The sequence below is a fragment of the Acanthopagrus latus genome, chromosome 1 (genome assembly GCF_904848185.1).
Source record: "Acanthopagrus latus isolate v.2019 chromosome 1, fAcaLat1.1, whole genome shotgun sequence".
NCBI classification, from domain to species: Eukaryota; Metazoa; Chordata; class Actinopteri; order Spariformes; family Sparidae; genus Acanthopagrus; species Acanthopagrus latus.
In genome coordinates, this window is record NC_051039.1 from 18,336,937 (window position 1) to 18,351,851 (window position 14,915).

The 14,915-nt window shown below is 42.9% G+C and overlaps 2 protein-coding genes across 3 annotated transcripts in view; both read right to left on the reverse strand.

The window, feature by feature from the left end:
• LOC119026695 overlaps positions 1-14,915 on the reverse strand; it is a 1,024,654-nt gene that overhangs the window by 149,400 nt on the left and 860,339 nt on the right. The gene's annotated exons all lie outside the window — the stretch shown is intronic.
• usp43a (ubiquitin specific peptidase 43a) overlaps positions 1-14,915 on the reverse strand; it is a 116,591-nt gene that overhangs the window by 48,295 nt on the left and 53,381 nt on the right. The window contains exons 4-6 of the mRNA XM_037110843.1: positions 14,647-14,739; positions 10,541-10,676; positions 6,823-6,970 (exon numbers count right to left, since the gene is read on the reverse strand). Of these exons, the coding sequence (XP_036966738.1) occupies positions 6,823-6,970; positions 10,541-10,676; positions 14,647-14,739 (377 nt within the window). The remainder of the gene's footprint in view (positions 1-6,822; positions 6,971-10,540; positions 10,677-14,646; positions 14,740-14,915) is intronic.

Sequence of the window (14,915 nt, forward strand, 5' to 3'; positions counted from 1 at the left end):
TGAGTCGAATCAAAACAAATCCCTTAATCTCCATCAAGAAATGACTCTATCACTTTCCCTTTACTTTTGTTTTTTTGCACATACAAACAACACACACACACACACACACACACACACACACACACACACACACACACACACACACTCCCTTTTGGCCCGGTTGGCCTCTCCGTGTGCAGGCAACCCTCACAGTCCACTCTGCTCAAATCTTGATTGACTTCTCCATTATCCCCGAAACACGTGGCTGAGCCTGGACTTTACTTTTTTTTTTTTAAATTCAAGGGCACCGAGTGAACATCACACAAAGTTAGCACGCTAAGCTTCCCTGAGCTTCCATTCAGTGGGAAGTCTTTTTCTTTGTGCAGCATTATCACTCTATTTATGTGCAAATTGCCTGGATTGTTGAGGCTGAAATAGGATGCTATTGTGGCGCTTTGGACCTAATTGATTTTTCAGTGTTTTCCATCATGAGACCTCCCGCTGCCACTTCCTCTAAACGCGAATCCTCATTATTGTACCTGGGCGCGGCATTGATTCAACATCCCCGACAGCACTTCCTGTTAAAGTCGGGAAGGTCCGGCTGCCATACGCTAAAACGAACAACAGGTAATGACAGAAGAGGAATGTCCAGGATGCAGCAAACCCTCTACAGCAGGACTGGCTTCAAACTATGACATGTACTTTACTCAACACTATGCCTGGACCCCAAGGTATTACCTTCATCCTCCTCCTCCTCCTTCTCCTCCCCGTTTTCCCCTTTCCCATTATCACACTCTTGAAACAGTTACATAAAAGAAGAATCAGGAGACAGTACAAGCCATTTGGACTTTTTATATGAACTAAATATAAATTACAGAATACTGAATCCATTTTCAGTGATACTGTTATCAAAACTTGGACGATGTCGGAGTATGTGACGTGGACCTGTTCTGTTTTCCAGCTAATCGGGGCAGTTACAGTTTTTCTGCAGGCTTATTTTTTGCATTGAGAAATTTTGGCGAGAAAAATGAATAAATAATTCAGTGTGTTCAAACTCAATCAATGGCAGAAAGAACTCACAGAGCTTGTGATAGTTTGGGAACAAAAATGAGCTAATACCCTTTCAAAAGAGCCCAAAACCGTGCCTGTATTCCAGATTCAACGACAGCTTTAAATTCACTTTGGGCTAGACTTGGATAAGAAGAGGTACATTTTTAAGCTTTGATCGAAACCTCACAACAACTTTTGTGTGATTGCTGCGACATCTGGATCAGAGATCCATGTTGCTCTCAGGGTAAACTGACACTTCCCCCCACCATGTTGTCACGGTAAGCATGTTTATCAGTGTTTGCAGCAATTCTTAACCACTACATTAACCACAACACCTTAATCTTTTGTAAATGTTCACATTGTTGCACTGCATGTACAAGAGCCAACAATATACGGGTCGACATACAAAGATTTGCAATGATTCCTCAAATGCGGTCATCAAAAACTTGTGAGAAATATTTGTAACAGAGACAGGATATTTTACCACGACACAACAATAATATCAGCCAGTAATATTTTTGATTTGATCATTTGCACATCTTGCACTGTCTGTATATTGTAGCACGTATGGGCTTTAAGCAGTCTTGTGTCTGTGTCGTCGTACTTGTTTCCATGTATTCTCTTGCCTTGTTCTGTGAAGCACAAAGGTCCTGGGAGAACGTTGTTTCGTTGCACTGTTTAGCATGCTGTATATAGCTGACAAAAAAAAAAAAAAAAAATCCACAAGAAATAGTCTCACAGAGTCACTTTTATTGCTGTAGACTCCAGCCTTCCATTTTGCTCAGACTGAAAATAGCACCATTTTAGAAAATAGAAATAGAAAAGGAGTGTGTTGGTGTTGACATGATATTTCAGGGAGTAGAGGAAAATATGAAATGCAATCCAGGAGGTGTAGTTATAGTGAAAACATCCCAGACTTTGATGGCTATTTCAATTCCGGCAAACTGCCCAGAAGCCCACTGAAGCAGGACTTTACAAATCTGATGAGGGGATTCTTTTTTTTTCCTCCTATTTCTACTAGTGCTTTTGTTGCTATTGTTAGCAGTTATTCTGGCCTTACAATCAGGTCAATCCCCCTAAATCTGAAAAGCCCTCTTGCTTGTGGAGAACACGTGTGTGTCAGCAGCAGCCTCTTTTGTATCCTCCACCACGGCGGCAATAATATCATGCTGGCAAAAGTGCAATTTTCAGGATCACGGAGGAAAAAGGAGGTGGCAGGGCGAACAAGGAGGTGTGGTGATGAGCCCATCGCAGTCTCATCTGCACTTGCTGCTGCATGTCCGAGTTCTGCTGTGCCATAATTGGCCTTTTTCCCGTTTCAATCCAGCCTGTCATCATCCGCTGCTGGATCGCATTTCCAGCCCTCGTCTGTCTCTCGGTCTGAAGAGGACGCTGCACGAAGAGCGCTTCTGAACAGAGTTGTGCCACTCAACGCAGTTCCAAATTGTCATGCTGGGGTGGTTTAACAGAGAGGTAAAGACAATCCCAGGAGGACATCAGTATGTGACTGCTGTCTGCTTTCAGACTGAGAAAACTAACATGCTCTGCCCAATGCTGATCGCACCTCTCTGAGAATACATTGAGGCTGAATTCCCTGTTTCAGTTGCCAGTTTATTACAAGTCGCCCGCCTTGTGCTTTTGCAAAATACTGTATGTATAGCTACATTCAAATCTTTCAAGGACATGTGACAGACAGTATATTACCAAAGATTTTCCAGCTTGTTTCTTTTTCTTTAGAGACTTATTTGATCATATAAACTCACTATAACTGTACGGTTTTACTGTTGCTGTCTATTCAAAGCTCCTTTTTTTTCTTTTGTAGCTGACTTATTATACACTGCTGACTAGAATTGCAGCAGATCTTTTTTTTCCCACCAGCTAAAAAGCTTGTGTCAAGCACTGGTAACACCTGTCTTTAAACAAGAAAAGGTGCTCACTCTCTGTGGAGCGCTGAGTCATTTTACAGCTTATGCAAACTCAACATTTCTTATTGATGCAGCTTCCTGTGAAAAGCATTTAACTGTTGAAACACCAGGTGACTTTTATTATGAAGGCGGCTATTGACAGGATATGCAGCGTGTTCAGTGAGATTAGTACTTAGCGCCATCATTGAATTGATTGATTAAAACAGTCAGGTGAAGGAAACAACTCGTAACGTTTTCAGGTTTTCTATAAGCATTGGATTTAAATTGGAAGTATTGGCAAATAGGCACTTCAGCTTTTCCCTTTGACACCCTGTCTTCTCGGTCAACTTTCTCTTGCTGCGTATTAGTCAGAGAGACACTGGTAACTTTGACTAGCGTGGTAAGCCCATGGTGGACTTTTTATCAAAAATTCTGTTCAGGGACTGGGCTTTTTTTTTTCATCAGCTCAACAATTAATATAATAGAATAATGAAGGTCTGCCAAAAACATTCAACACTGAGCCAGTCTTAGTGACATGTTTAATCATCTTAAGGAAAAGATCTGTTCTCAGTGACAATTATAACCTCTGAACAAATCCAATTATATCAGCAACACTTCATTTCCATATAATATCGAACGGCACATAGTAACCTGAGATAAATGAGCATCTTCACATGTCTTTCCGGTGACTTATGTATCATGACTGCAAATCGCAGCGCTCCTCTATAGGGTTGTAATAATCATGTGGTGGCGTGTGTTTCATCATGTATGATCAACAGGCTCTAATTGGGAGTTAATAAAATATTTTGATACTAAGATGACGTCTACAAGAGGACACGCTACCTATTCCCACATGATGCACATTTACCACTGCTGACAGATGGAAACTTGAGCGACTCAAAAGAGCGCAAAGAAAAGAACGTTGCTGATTATTTTGGCCTCATTCAGACATACACGTTATTTCTCATGAAGAATTATGAAGCAGAGTCTAATTAGAAATAACGAATCAAAATGAAGATCGTGAATGTCTGTTTCTATGGCAACATATCACCTATAGTTTTAGGAAAGCCAAACACAGGATTTCATCTGGTAAGCGGAGGGCTTTTCATTACCTTTCCAGCTCTACAGGCTTTCCATACGGTCATCTGTCACTGCAGCAGCCACCTCTACTTTTCTTACAGAAGCTGCAAAAAACAAACTGCATGATGGACGGTAGTAATACTGCAGCTGAAGGGTTTGTTTAGCTGCAGGAAGAGATGTCTGCGCTACCCGACATATGTGACGAGGACCGAATCAAACAACTTCTCCCTAATATACAAAAACAGTGATCGGGTATGTGTTTGCGAGTAATCACTTCCCATTTTCTTTCCTAGCGTGCTGTGTTTCATCTCTGCCAGTTTATACGAGCAGCCAAAAAGTTATTTGTATTTTTCACCAGTTAAGAAATTCAAATAGTATTTATACACCGAAAACTGAACAGTCAAACCAAAATATACCACACGGCAAGGCAAAATAAAAAAAATAAAAGCATGGTGTATTTTCCTGTGTAAGTGTGGGACCGTGAAATCTGAAATTCATTCCCTATTATGTGGCCTCCACGTAGTTTCAAACAACTAAGAATAAATTATGCAGAAAAAAATCTGCCATGCATCATCTTTTATCTTCATAACGCCACGCTGAGGTCTCATCAGTGACGCTTGTGTAAATTTACGTGCTATGACATAAATCCTGCTGAATGGAGTTATGATGGAATCTGGTCTGCTGTGATCCTATGAATTATTCCGAAGGTGAGGACCATTCATCATTTTCATCAGATTACTCACAAGAAAGGAAGTCACATTTACCAGTGAGCGCTTAAGTGTGATTCATTACAAGTGCGTTTCTTGTGTGTGTGTGTGCATGCGTGTGTGTGAGTGCTCTGTGTAAGGTTTCCTCTTGAGAGGCGTGTATTTATGAGACTCTCCAGAGTCATTCTAATGGATTCATTACCTACTTGACTTACATGGTGGATGTGTGCGTGCGTGCGCGTGTGCGTGCGTGCATGCATGCATGCGTGTGTTCACTCATGCATGCTCGTGTAAGCACGTGTGTTTCTGCGACTGCAGCCACATTGTGTCTGCGTCTGCTCCCTCGCTCTGCACTGCCACTCTCTACTGTGTGAGGTGACAATAGAAAAAAAAAAGCCTCTTGTTGAGAAAGTGAAGAGTCTTAATTTTTTCATGAGCACTTGAGTAGATTATTTTAATTATTGATGCCATTCTTCATCTGGGATAACATATACCCCCATGAAGGCTTCGTTCAGCGGTGGTGGCGGACAAAATGATGACCGCAGCCTGCCGAACTGGCAACCCGCAGACATCGCTATCACGACCTCACACCCACAGAGCTAATATGGCTCAATTAAGCCCCTTTCAGACATCTGGCGCTGAATCCCCAGAGGATGAAACAGTAAAATAGTGCAGATGGATCTTGTTTTCCGCTAAAGACCGTCTAAATGGGTTTGGATAACTTCAAAGACACGAGGCAAAGAGCTTCCGAGCTACTGTAACAGTTAACAACAGTAGCAGCGTTGGCTGCAGGCTTGATGCTGCTGATGGAAACGCTGCCGTCAGACTTTTAGAAGAGCAGTCAACCAGCAAACACTAAAGGTACTGCTTGCAGTTTGGAGGGGAAAATGTTAAGACTTTTTGTAAATTCAACGAGTTCAGTCTTTTGTAAGAGAAATAAATTTAACTTTTCAAGCCCTGCGGATTCCCTGTTATACCACTAACAGAACCCCTTTGGAGCATTAGATATCTTAATTAGCCCTGTATGTGACATTTATTCCTCTGCAGAGGGAGGTACACAGCGCAAGACTCACATTTAAATGGCAAGTACAAGTACAGCGTGGCCATTTAGCATCGCACTTTCACAAACTCACCGGAGACACATTTCAAAAGAATGGCCAAAGTCAAAGCAGCAGAGCTCGTGTTATCATGACTTTTGGGTCGCAGGATTGATCGAGGCAGCAGAAACACTTCAGACCATGCAGCTAAAAATGACTTTTCATTAGAGAACACCGGCGCATTCAAACTCCACACCCCCAGTCTGAATGCGTCGTACTGAGTAATGCAGGGAGAGTCATGGACCTGTATTGTAGCGTTTCTTACAAAAACAGTTTTCCTTCGAAAAACAAGAAGACGGAGTGAAGTGCACATCTCAAAGGAGCTCCAGAGAAGATGAAGTCAGCCAGTCTGCTTTCAAGAGCAGCAAGCGCGTGTTTGTGTGTCATTATTCTCATCCTCATTCTCATGTCAATAGTACATCTGGCAGTGTCTTGCACACACTGAAAGGGGTTTTTAAAAGGGTCGGTGATGATGTAAGGCTGACTCAACCTCGTACCTGTATCCCGGCTCCGTGAGCGCGAGGAGACGGAGCTCTTCTGTGGCTGTTTTCCTTTGGGACCGGATTGACAATCTGACGACCTCTCAGAGTTCTAAATAAATTAATCATTCGCAGGGAGCTCGTCCCAGGCGCGACGTACGTCATGCAAACTTTTTTTTTGTTTGGAACAATGCGATGCACCAGGCTGGCATTCAGACATTTAATTTAATTTGTTTGGTATGCATGAAGAAACAGAACGAAACGAAGAAGACAGAGCGCACTGCCGACACTGCTCCTCTCCTCACCGCTGCGACGTGTCTGCCTGTGAAAAATGCCGCTAATGAAACATAAGGGCTCACAGAGAGTGGGAAATGGTGTGTGAATCGGTGTGAATAAAAGTTCATCAAGAATAGGAGAGAGGCTTGGGAGGAAAAAATGTGAAAACGGGGGAAAAAAAAAAACAAAAAACGAATGCGCGTGGGAAAGTCAGCATCGTCTTCAATGCACATCTCGTCACAGTGGTTACCTGAGTGCGGTGCGTTGGAGCCTCCACGACCGTAGAGGGGAGGAGCCTGAAAGGCATAGACGACATCACTATCGGCAATTGCCGTCAGGTCGTCATCATCTGCGAAGGAACGCTGGAAACCCGTGGAGTACAGCTCCGATAGGATGACCTGGAGAGACAGAGCAAGAGAGGGAATGTGAACTGTTGTGCCTGCAGACGCGCCTCAAGCAATCCTCGCAGAGCTGAACCAGATTTTCTTTTTTATTGTTTTATTTTTTTTTTTGTTTTTATCTATGTGCTGCAAAACTAAATCCCCCACCAAGAGGGGAAAAATCTAATTGAAATTCAACTAAAAAGGAAAAAAAACAACAACAGGAAGAAACACTGGTACCAGAACTGACTCTCTGTGATAACTTGTGCATGTAGGTCTCACAGAAATAAAGCTCTACTGAGGAAATAAAACTTAATACATTTGTAGTCACAGAACTCAAAGTGAACCCTAAACTTTGCTGCTTTTAATCTCATAGAAATATGAAGTGGCTTGTAAAAGAGATTTATCAAAACGAGCACAAAATCAGACGCCACAACGTGGCGATTGAAATGCATCAGATCTCGTATATCTGCGAAGGGAATGAAATTAAGGATACATTTCATTTTGGAGTGTCGTAATTTTTATAACTGACACAGAAGTGTATTTCCTTGTTGAATGTTGAAGTCAAGATCTTCAGAGCCCTGACAGTAAAAGAGAAAAAGAAATGTTTTAAATGAGGAGCCAAGCTGTTTGTTTTTGTGCCTGCAAGCATTTAAATTGCAGACTGAGAGGTGTTCTAGTTATTAATTGCGTTTTATGACTACCGAAAACGCTCATTAGCTCTTGGTGGAGGCTGTCCCGTTAATTTAATCATGTCACTTTTTTACCTTAAAACATCAGCTTCAAACTCATGTTGATGGTACAGTGTCTCGTAACTGGGTGAATGTTGTCTCTGTCACTTGTTTCTGCACAATGTGACTTCAGTGGGAGGGCAGGATCACAGCGTTACATACACGTTTACTTCAACATACAAGTTTTCAACACATAAAATCGTTATGATGTTTTGGGGTCACATCTCACAAATCGTTACAGACCAGGGATTTTTATCTACGATAGTGGTGTCGCATTCAGACACTGTACGGGGGGCGTTAAATCACACAAAATGACAATTTTAAATTTACAATCTTTAAATATTGAGCAAGCAGTTGTTGTAACCAGACACTGTAACTGGTTCCTCCCATTTCAGTACATTTGTAAATGCCTGATACTTGTTGCTTTACTCCTTAAATCATGAGAAAGAGAGAAGGGAAGAAAGGGATGTGAGAAAATGAATGACACAGCTGACACCGGAGCTTAACAGCTGCTTAGGAGAGGAAGACGTTTAGAAGACGAATATGGTACGAGCAAGAGGTTTAGGATGAAGGCCCTAAAGCGCACACACAACCACATGCACAGACACACACTTTTATCGTGCTCATATCAAATATATGAGGCTACAGATAAAAAGAACAAAACAAGCAGCAGCTTCCTGAAGTTATGACAGACTCAGTGTGTGTGTGTGTGTGTGTGTGTGTCTCCGAGCACTTCCCTTTAGGTGCCCTCAAAACAGATACTCCTCTCTCCCACAGGTAAGGTAGGAAGTAAAGCAAAACCAGCAACAGTGAGCGTGTGCGTTTTCCCGACAAATGCACAATAACTAACAGAGGGGATCGGGAGATGCTAATTAAGCGCAGTGTCTCCACCCCCACCCAGCGTGTCCTGAGTGAGAACACTTCACTCAGATGAGCTTGCAGGAGATGAGCTTAACGAAAACAATTCCCCCTGTTAACTGACAGGAATTTCCTCATCAGAAAACCAGAGAAATGGAAAATAATCTTTGGCTAGTTTGCAAAACTACTGAACTGGAGACTGAAGCTATACGAGAATGCTAAAAGCTCCCATATCCAAAATATTTCATGTTACTGCGCACCTGCACAAAAAAGGAAATTCACACCCAATTCATGTTTTTTTTCTCTATTTTCGCCTGAATTCATAGATCTTAAAGGGAAGACATGTGATGCATCAGCACTGACACAAAGTCAAAACTTCGTTCGAGGCAGGTACAGAGAAGACAGAGGAGCCATCACTCATCTCATCCACTTCTGAACTCTGAAGCCGTCGGCTGCTCTCTGGTGATGATTTTAGCCTCTGAGGACAAAGGCCGATGTTTCACGGCTTCCTGTGTAGCTGGCAGGTATTCGGGCTGCAGATATCTGGGCCAAGACTTCCTCATCTGTCCGCTGGTTGTTGACCGCAGTCTAATTGTTTCATCTATCTATCTACAATCAAAGTATGAACGGATATTTGCATATAATTGCAGATAAATTAAAACAAGAGGGAGAAAGAGATGGAGAAACAGAGACAGGCGAGGAAAGCCAGTGTGTGTGTGTGTGTGTGTGTGGACACAGGTGGACAGTTAAAGCAACACTATGTAGGCATTCTCAGGTTGCCAAGAACTAGATTTATTTGTTGTATAACAACAGATAGCGGAACAGTGCACTCATGAACCATAAAAGAAAAGGATTTCATGGGACATCTGGGCCTTTGCTAATCTATTCTATGCGGGTTTAGCAAATCCAGCCGTCTTCATCCTCTGTTGTGGAGCAGGTTAAAGATTGATGAACACTCGCCTCTGGAACCGCTTCCCTTACCCTTTCCCTTGCCGCTGACATTTCAGCTAAGTGTGTGCATTCATTCAAGTGTTACCCTGCTTTGATAGAGAATTCTGTTTCTTCTTGTTTTATCTGTTTCAGTTGAACCATATCGTTGAGACCACAAAATAATTTTGCCTCGACCGCATGTTGTAAAACGCCTAATTCGGGATTCAAGATTCGAGAGGGTTTATTTGCCATTTGCACACACACACACACACACACACACACACACACATACACACACACACACACACAGTACAGGTACTGTAGGGATTTGTTATGCACTTCATGCAGATCCAGCAGAGTTACTTCCTGGTTGAACTTTAATCTACCTCAGTAACTGACCGCGTGGATTCTACTTTGTTGTCATTTTCAGATAAACGGCTGAGGTAATAATACACAGGACCTTGTAACGTGTCATACAGTAGAAGGAAACAGTTATCTGGATTTGTCTATCAGTTAATTTCCCCTACCCTCATCAGAATTTTAAAGCCGAGGCGTGATGTCTCTAAATTGCCTGTGAGGTTCAGCAACGGTCTAAAACACAAAGATGCTCAATGTAAAAAATGATCCAAAACTCAGGTGCTGTCTAGGATATATGTCTCCATATTTTGCAATGTCCTCAAGTGCACTTCATAAACTGGACTGGGTCGGAAATCAAATATCAGAACAATAAGGCAACCATGTGTAGCATGACTATTGGTACTTTTACGATATATTTTAACACAAATAATCATCAGCATTGTGAATATATTGTTGTATAAGTGAAGGTCATGTGGAGGGCCCTGGAAATGGTTCACGTAAATGGGAGACAGTTATTGTTGAGAACTACAGCGATCTTTTTCCTGCTGCGACATGTCAAAATGTCTCTTAACAATTCAGTGGACCGTCTTTGGTTCAGACAATTTGAATTGTTGTTTCAGTGTTTTTTTTCTTATATAACACGTGTCAAAATCAATTCTACAGGGGATAAAAACTCTGGTGCCAATCCCCTTGTGTGCACGTGTGTGAGTACCTGGTCCGGGGAGATGTTTCCCTCCTCTGCCACCATGGCTCTTAGACAGGACAGGGAACCAAAGAGAGGCACAGCCAGCCCCACTCGCAGGTACCTCTGCCCCTTCGTACTGAACACCAGCGTCACGCACATCGACCTGCGGAGCGAATCAGAGGAAGGGGGGGTGGTTGGTTGAGAAAGTGTGCACGTGTGTGTTTGTGTGTGTGTTTAAGTGGAGGGAGGGGGTAGGAAGACACAGTGTCAAATTGTTTTGCCATTCTGATTTGGATGTTTACATTATCACAGATTCCAAACACACACCCGGCATACTGAGCTATTTACATATTTGCACGCAGACCCACACACACACGCGTGTGCACACACACACCACCCGAAAACCAAAAAAAGAGAGAGAATAATGCAACTGTGCAGAATTCAGGGGCACGCCAGAGGCAACAGACATCATGTTGTCAGTTTGTTGGAGATGTGTATGGAGCACGGCTGAGTCTTGATACGTTTCAGCTGCTACACGGCGAAACAAAACATTCAATAAAATGAGACTTTGAAACGCGCTGCCGAGCTGTTTAATGGCTAATAAGTTTGGGGACAAGATTTCCTCTGACAATACTCTTGTACAAAATCTAATTTCATGAGCATAAACACATCTGATTTGTCTGTGTCTGACTCAATATCCGAAGTGAATTAACTTTTTTTTTTCAGATTTCCTTTTCCCCGTGTGTGTGTGTGTGTGCGCGTGTGCATGTAAATTTATGCGTGACTGGGCATGACGAGTTGAACCAGCACATTGGTGACGGTCCCGCTGGAAGCTGCTGTGTGCTGGGACACGCCTGATTCACAGGATTCTGAACACCTCTTGTAAGGGATGCAGGGTTGGAAATGATGGAAGCATGGCAGGGAGATATAATAAATAAACGATTGGATCTGTGACAGAGGATGGAGTTTGTGGAGAAGATGAGAGAACAGAAACCAGAGCAAGACGGAGGAGAAAGTATTGAGGAATAGCGAGCAGGGAGAGAGAGAGAGAGTAAGGTCAAGACTTCTCATCTGGGATGAAGACTGTGTAATCGCTGACACCTCCACTTCCTGTTTCCCATCATGCATTATTCAGGTGAGTAATGTGTGAGCAGTGGGGTGGCTGACAGGGCAGACGGCGGAGGATCTGAGCAGCTGTTTTATTTACGGCAAGACGAGACACCGAGATGTGAAATGAAACGGGATGAGAGGTGTGGGATGGCACTCGAGAGGAACAGGAAATAGAGATGTCATGTTAAAAGCAGAGGGTTTTTTTTTTTTGCTGCCTCCCAGCCCCCCTGCTGATTCGGAGCTTTATAGTCTCTATTAAACAAACCACAGCCTCTCACATGTTCGCACTTAAAGCACCAGAGTGCATCGTGCTGTTCAGGTCACTCAAAATGATCAAAAAAATCTAAAAAATATTGTCAGAGCCGGGACGATCCCAACTACGTCATCATCATCATATCATGTTCTCTTGTCATCTATGTTTTTGTCGACCACAGTTTTATTGCAGTGTTTTCACAACTTACTTGTTCCAGTTCATGCTGTGAGCGTGAACTATGTCGTATCTAAAAATAATTGACATTGCTGCGTGGTAATGGAAGCTGATCTAAAAAGCATGTGTTTGTATGATGCGTTCAGGTGCTCACTGAAACTTCCGTTTTCCCAGACTTGTTCAACAGATTTGCATTGACAAGAAACTGTTTGTTTTTTTTTTTTTTAAGAAAAATCTAAACACGGATGAAAAAGCTTGCTATTTAGCCATTGGAATCTTTCCACATTATACCAAATTTCAGAATGATCCTTTAACATGCAGCTGGTTTAGCACAGTGCTAATGTATCACACAAACATGTTCATCTTCATCAGCTGCTGCCTCTCACCCTGAAGCACCTCCTGCTGTCAGAGCATCCATTTGTCTTTTTGTATATCAGTGCACTTTAGGTGTATTGTCTCTGTTGACTTTTACACAACACTTCTTGGCATTGGTCCATGTGTTTGTTAGCTTCAAGTGCACAATTTCACATCTTGTACTGTACATGATTATACAAACAGACCTGTTCAAAATCACTGTATCACTGTACACGTAAAGTACAGGAATCGTGAAGTGTACTTAATACTCTGTAAGCTCAGACAGGCTGTTTGCTCTGTTGCACTTTTGTACAGAGAGACACAGGCACCCACGCAGAAGGCCTCACCAAGGCTCAGTGAGACCTACTGATTTCACTTTACAGTCTTTTATTATTATTATTATTTTAAAATATTTTTGAGAAAAAAACAAAAAACAAAAAACAAAAACTTTAGTGAGGATTATGCTAAGTCTGACTGTGCAAGGTTGGATCGAGAAAAAATACACAGTGCCACCCTCCCTTTCCCTTTGCCACTATCTACAGCACCCAGACCTCGGTGCCACGCTGCCAGCCGGACCCGAACTGCTGCGTCTCTGGGGGCCTCAGACTTTTCAGGCATTCTGCTGGGATACTGCTGCAGCAGGTTGATGCAATGAGGCCACTGTGTGTGTGTGTGTGTGTGTGTGTGTGTGTGTGTGTGTGTGTGCGCATGCTGTCAGTGTGGGTCCAGCAGTGAGTCTGAACCTGAATGAATTTCCCTCTGCGCTGGGCTCAGACAACGGCGTAGAGAGACCACACACTGTCAGAGGGCTCATGCTGTAGAACTGAGTTCGGGGGTTATCACAGGAGAAGACATGCGGAGGGGATGCAGAGCAGAGACGCCTGCACGCTTGAAGATAGGAGGATTCAATGAACCTTGAATGAATGTAAACAAAACGTGAAATGCTATCTGTTTGCTCTCTAAGATGTGTTACTGTATGCATGGCTGGGCAGGGAGGGAGAAGGGAGTGTCGAAATGAGACAAAACAATGTTGTCTTTACCAAACGCATGCCTCGGTCACCAAAGATACCCCTCATTCAACTGATCTTAAAGGCCCTGAAAACACTCGTACAGGTGTTCTTGAGTTATTCTGTCTGATCGGACTCGTGCCGAACTCGGCGGTGCGCTGTAGCTTTGACAGGGATTACTTGGGGTCGCAGGACTACACCTACCGTACCAATCTGAAAGGTGCAAGTCGTCCCTCCCAAACAGGTGCAAGTGAGCTAACAGAAAGATGACACCAAAGCTGAAGTCAACTGACAGTCAGCTGCCAGTTAATCATCAATAATATATGAAATATGTTGGATGTTTTTCCATCAGAAAACTGTTTAACCCAATGACACAATATCTGTGTGTTGCAAAATCAGAGTGGTCTCGGAGTTAAAATAATGGATGATGTAAGCACAGAGTTACTAAAATGATAACATTTCTGACACAAAATAGTGATTGCTGGTCTCCCAGTTGTCACCACTCAACAACTGGCCCAAGAAAATCCAGCACATACTGAGGAAACTAAATGGCCAAATTTTCGTCAGAGTCACATCCTTTCGACCATCACGGATAATCCAACTGGAGTCTAATTGCTGATGCCTGAAGTTCACAGAATCTGTCTCTAACATCAAATTTTTTTTAATTTTTTTTTTTAAAAAGGCCTTACTGTTCTCTTTTTTCATGTCAAAGTCGTACAGCGGGACCTTGCTGACACACAGCTTCTGGTCCGTTTAAAAATGGAAACAACACAGAAAGTGTTTGCTCAGGGACTTCTGATGGCCAGCATTCATCACAGTGATGTGACCGTGGCAAACAGCGATCGGTGTGCGGAGCATGTTTGTGCGTCCGTGTGCCCACACGTGTTTGCGCGGTCCTTCCGTCCATTCGAAGGGTGTGCTTTTACCGTCGGCTGCTGGGATCAATGTTCTGCTTATTCGTGGAGGTAAATCGATCAGACGGTCATATCCATATCATTGATATCAGGTGACAGCCTCATACATCCAGAGTGTCGACTTCCCAGCAGCTAATAAAGGCTTTTGCTTGACTAAACGGTTTTCTTTATGCACAGATGCCTGCAGGAGATGTATAAAGCAGAGTGCTTGAATATACGTAACATATAGACTCGCCAGAATGATGGCTATAATTCAAACAATGCAGTTTTCAGCAATATACTTTTAATTCTACCACCTGCTGTGTGTGTGTTATACCTCACCTGGTTTGTCGTAGGGGGATCGGCAGGGAGATACATAAAAACGGGTCGAAGGTGTTGCTCTGCTTAAGGCAATGAGGGCACGTCAGAGAAGACCTGGAGAAAGACAGAGAGAAAGAGAGACAGATGGCAATTTTAATCCATTTCTTTTTTCTGCGAGACCTCGGCTCAATGCATACGATACTATGAGTTTTGATAGTCCTGAAAGAAGCATCATTACATATCTTTTCACTCCCCACAACACCCTTCTTTGGCAATTCAATCCTCCTTCA